The sequence below is a fragment of the Monopterus albus genome, unplaced genomic scaffold, assembly GCF_001952655.1.
Source record: "Monopterus albus unplaced genomic scaffold, M_albus_1.0 scaffold61.1, whole genome shotgun sequence".
NCBI classification, from domain to species: Eukaryota; Metazoa; Chordata; class Actinopteri; order Synbranchiformes; family Synbranchidae; genus Monopterus; species Monopterus albus.
In genome coordinates this window covers 503,511-508,077 of record NW_018127941.1, presented here as the reverse complement: position 1 = coordinate 508,077, position 4,567 = coordinate 503,511, and the positions used below count along the sequence as shown (strand labels likewise).

The 4,567-nt window shown below is 46.2% G+C and overlaps 1 protein-coding gene across 1 annotated transcript in view; it reads right to left on the bottom strand.

Annotated features, from left to right (window-relative positions):
- The window catches only part of dab1a (DAB adaptor protein 1a), a 99,436-nt gene that overhangs the window by 6,808 nt on the left and 88,061 nt on the right, over positions 1-4,567 (bottom strand). Inside the window, 3 exon segments of the mRNA XM_020603339.1 lie at positions 2-173; positions 999-1,095; positions 1,221-1,283. Of these exon segments, the coding sequence (XP_020458995.1) occupies positions 2-173; positions 999-1,095; positions 1,221-1,283 (332 nt within the window).

Below are 4,567 nucleotides of genomic sequence, written 5' to 3'. Positions count from 1 at the left end.
CTGCTGGGGGGCAGGGAAGATGCTGGCCTGGCCCCAGATGAGAGGCTGGCCACTTGGCAGCACTTGGGCTACCGGACCTAGAGGAGACTGCACCCCGAAGGCTAGCGGTGTCTGGGCAGCAAATGCCTGCTGGGACCAGTGGCTAGGGGGTACTGCTCCCATTGTCACATAACCTGGTCATTAGAGATTAGAAAAAACAGGCAGAGCTATTGATAATATTTACAAAAAATAGTAACAGAAGACAGAGGAAAAAGTGATTAATAAACCGACAGTGCTTATACTCACCTCTGCTTTTCTTCTGCACACAAACACACATATATATTAACATATGCATCGCCAGAGAGTTCTGCCCTACCTCTGCCTGAGGGTAATGTGGAGTCTCTTAATAGTCATGGTGAACTATCATAATTACCTCCAGAATGAGGCAGAGTCATTATGAAAAGGCAGTGCTTAGCACACACACTCATTAAAATCACTCCAACTCATCAGCAGAAGCTTATTCTATTACACACGTGCAGGTCTCCTGTTTCTTTTCTCCAGCTGTTACCTTCAGCAGAGAACGTTAACATTTAACTTTGGCCACCCTGCTACACTGGCATATGCAGGGAGAGAGCAGGTGAGGAGATGAACACAGGGTGAGGAGGAGAACACTATGGAGCATACACCAACATCTGGATCACACAGGCCCTGTGCATACCAAGGAGACTTCACTACAAGTGTGTTTTATTACTTTTCTCTGACCACCACAGTTGCCTCAGCAGCCACAGGTAAATCAGCAGCATCTGAGGCAGCAAGCTAATGATGCAGTTCATATTCAACACACACCAACAGTACCTTCTTTCCTCTATCCCCTCCCCAGATTTATGCTCATTTCAATTCAATTCCGTCTCTCTCTATTTTTCTCAACCCTTTTCTTTTTCCCTCCTCTCTCTTCTGACTCCCCTCTTGACTCGCTCTCTCTTTAAGCTTAAAAAAAAAAAAAAAGAACAAGGTCTTACCTGAGGGCACAGACGCAGGATTGAAGGGAGCAAACAGTTCCGTGGGAGGCTGCAGGCCCTGCGAGGGGTCGAGGGTGTTGGCTGGAGAGGCGGGTGTCTGTGTGGGTTGTGATTGGAGGTTGAGGTCGAGGAAGAAACAAAAAAGGGGATAGCTCAGTGGAAACACTGCTGGGATTTTATAAGATCTAAATCACAAACTGTGTATATATGATAGCTCCTCACCGATGGAGAGGTGATGTCAGGAGGTGTGGACATGTCTCCAAAAATCTCTAATTGGTTGATATTCTGAGAATCAGAGAAAGTACACACCAGCAAGTCAGGTACAATAACAACACTATATACATCATCTAAAGTAGTTTCCAATCCAGTGCAACATGCATCACACACTGCATGCAACACAATAGGCAAGTTTGTGGCACCTACCTGAGCACTGTTGCAGCACCACACAGGAAGTAATAGACGGGGTGAGGAGAGATGGGATAATGAGATGAAATGACTGATTATGATACCTACCAAGAGTTTGCACAATCTTTGTCATCTGCTCCAGATAATGACGCTTTCCAGCAGCTGGTCTAAAAACAGACTACCACACCCTCTGCATCATTACTGCACCAGTGTCTTCTCCTGGACAAGTCATTAATGTTCTCCTCTTGCAGGAGATGTGTAGTGTGCCTCAGATGGAACAGCTATCAAAGACAGCAGCCTTTCTGTTTGATCAGAATTTGCTCATTCTGTTCGTGAATCGTTCAGTTTCCTTTCTTACTGGGGTAGTATCTTCCCGGTTTTGTGCATCATAATATCTTTGGGCTTGTGGCAAGTGAAAGAAACTATTTTTAGTTGATAAAAGAATATAAGCTTTGAAGACAGGGTCAGATTTGCATAAATCATGGATGCGGATAATTTCTTTAGAGATAATGAATGAATTCATGCTCATAGGTCACACATAAACCAGAGAGTTCTTTTTTATCAGAAAATGGATCTCTGAGCATGATGGTACAGTTACAGCTCTGGATGGGGTTTTTTATTTTACAAAGAGGACGAGGTTGGGAGGCTGTAATATGAACTATTGGGCTTCAGAGCCTAGTGCAGCAGATAAACATCACGATAAGTCAGCTATCCAAGAAACAAAATGTGCATCCACAGGAACTGATAATTGGCTGTCTGTGAGATTACATTCACAAAATACATTTTAAGTAACATGTTTCTTAGCCTAAAATATGATACCTTTCCACAGTTGTTACTGAATGTAGTGGCACTAATTTCTCTGAGTGAATACTACAGAGTCTTTGCTGATGTTATTCTGCTATACCACTCACTCTTTCACACATGCATGTGTGGATATGGGTGCACTCATACATACTGTACTCCTACCTCAGCTTGGCTACTATGGCAACAAAGCTGCATGTTTTATTTACAAATGGCAAAGGTCAAGATTTGGGGTGATTTACAACTAGAGACGAACAAGAGTGGTGCAGTATAGATGAAGACAAGAGACAAGATCCCTGGAGGATATGGCTAGAAAGCTACTTCACGAAGGCTATGTTCCTGGTTCACAAATACTGAAAACAATAAGAGTGCTGTGCTTTGCTGTATGTTCATGTAGTGCCTTACCTGAGTCACCATTTCCAGGCCTAAGTCTATCAGATCTGCCACTGCCTGCTGCTGATGTTCACTTTGTTCTTGTTGGAGGGGCTGACCATGAGAATAATGATGCTGATGATGATGGTGGGGGTTGTTTTGATGTCCATTCTGCAATCACAACCCCAGTGTTAGATGGCAGGTGGGATGAAAATGTGCTCACACACAAACATATTAGTTGTTTTTCATCCATTCAGAGAGAGGGTGAGGCAGAAGGGAGTGAGGTGAAATGAGGCTTATTTAAGAGGGGAAGGTCTGCAGATGTTGTAGTTACAACACACACACACACACACACACACACACACACACACAGAGCAAGGTTTTTCTTTCCAGGCTTTGAGGTCAAGTGAAGATTTAAAGAGGTTTAAAGATCATCCCTACCTTTAGTCTAAACTACAGCCCTGAGCTAGGGTTTGAACCCTCTTTGTACTTCTGCAAAGCCTGCTCCCTTGTGTCAGAAATCACAGTGTGAGGCAGACAGAGAGTCAGGAAGACACAGAGAGATGAGCTAGATTAACTAACTGCTGTATGTGAGAGCAAAGGGAGGGAGTACATTATTAGTGCATTATGCTAAAGGAAAAAACAGCTTCACATAGAGTAGATTAGATTTCCATCACAGTGGATTACAATCTAAAAATTACACAATCAAGTTTGTGTTGTTGTCTTTTCATTATCAGCAATTAACCATGACCAAATATTCCAATCCCATAAGAAAGCCAAAAACGAATTGGCTAGTGAGGTCTTTGTGGCCAAAACTTTATTTAGCTTACTGCTTTATGCTTCTGAACTAACCACATAAAAGAACCATACCACTACATTTATAATGTATGTGTCATGGTTCAGACTTATGGTTTCTGTTGTTTTTCCTCAGATTCCCTGTCTCCCCTGCCACGTCAGCTCTACCAGCATAATTAACCATCATCACATCCACCTGCTGTTCATTATCTCATGGTCCAGTCTCATGTATACGCCACTTTTCCATTAGCTCCCCGCTGGTTCATTAGTCTACTCTCCCGTGCTCTTTGCCAGATCATTATGTTTTATTCCTGAACAGATCCTGATTTCTGCGCATCTGAACAGCTCTGAGACAGTGTGCATTCGACCTCCCATGAGAAGCCACTTCCTCAGCCTTACCTGTGTGGTGTACTCACCCCCCATCCTGCAACCAAGCCTTTCTCCATCTTCCTCATCTAACTGTCAGTCATCTCTCCCACCATTACCAGCTCTGCACTCGCCATTATCCGCCTGTGTGAGGCTTTGAACAAGGACCCACTGGAATGTTTCGACTTAGTGAGTCGCATGCAGGAGCTGGCCAGCAGTCGCCCGGGGCTCACTGAGTCCATGTGGGGGTTGGCCTGGATGGATTGGGTAGCAGAGCGCAGGGAGGAGGTGTTCCTTTTCCTGGAGAAGTGTGGGAGGAACAGCTCATATCTGGACGGGGGCCAAGAGACTCCCTGACCTTCCAGTACTAACCGATCCCTAAGTCCCGAGCCCTCCATCCGGCTGAGCACGCTCTCCTTGTCCCTGTACCTTGACCATGGCCTAGACCCCTATGATCTCGAGCCCATGCCCTTCCTGGGATCACGGTTGGCCCTATGTCCTGGGGGTCCAGGGAAAGGGAAGACCATTAGGAAGGGCTGCACCAGTCTCACTGCTGCAGCAGCCTCAGTCTATCCCTGAGCCCCAGCCTGCCCGGCAGCCCTAGTCTTGACCTAGGGAGACCCGCCTGAGCCTGGAAGAAGCCCGAGCTATTAGATGGCAGCTGAAGGCCCAGATGGCATCTCCCCTCTCTTTTCCTGGTCCTCAGTCACAGTCTGTACTATGGCCCCAGCCTCAGCCCCAGCCAGCTTCATCTCTGCAGCCTTCATCTCAGCCGGTCCCTGAGCCACAGCCTCCAGGGCCCCGGCCTATGGGGCCGGGGGGCGCCCCAC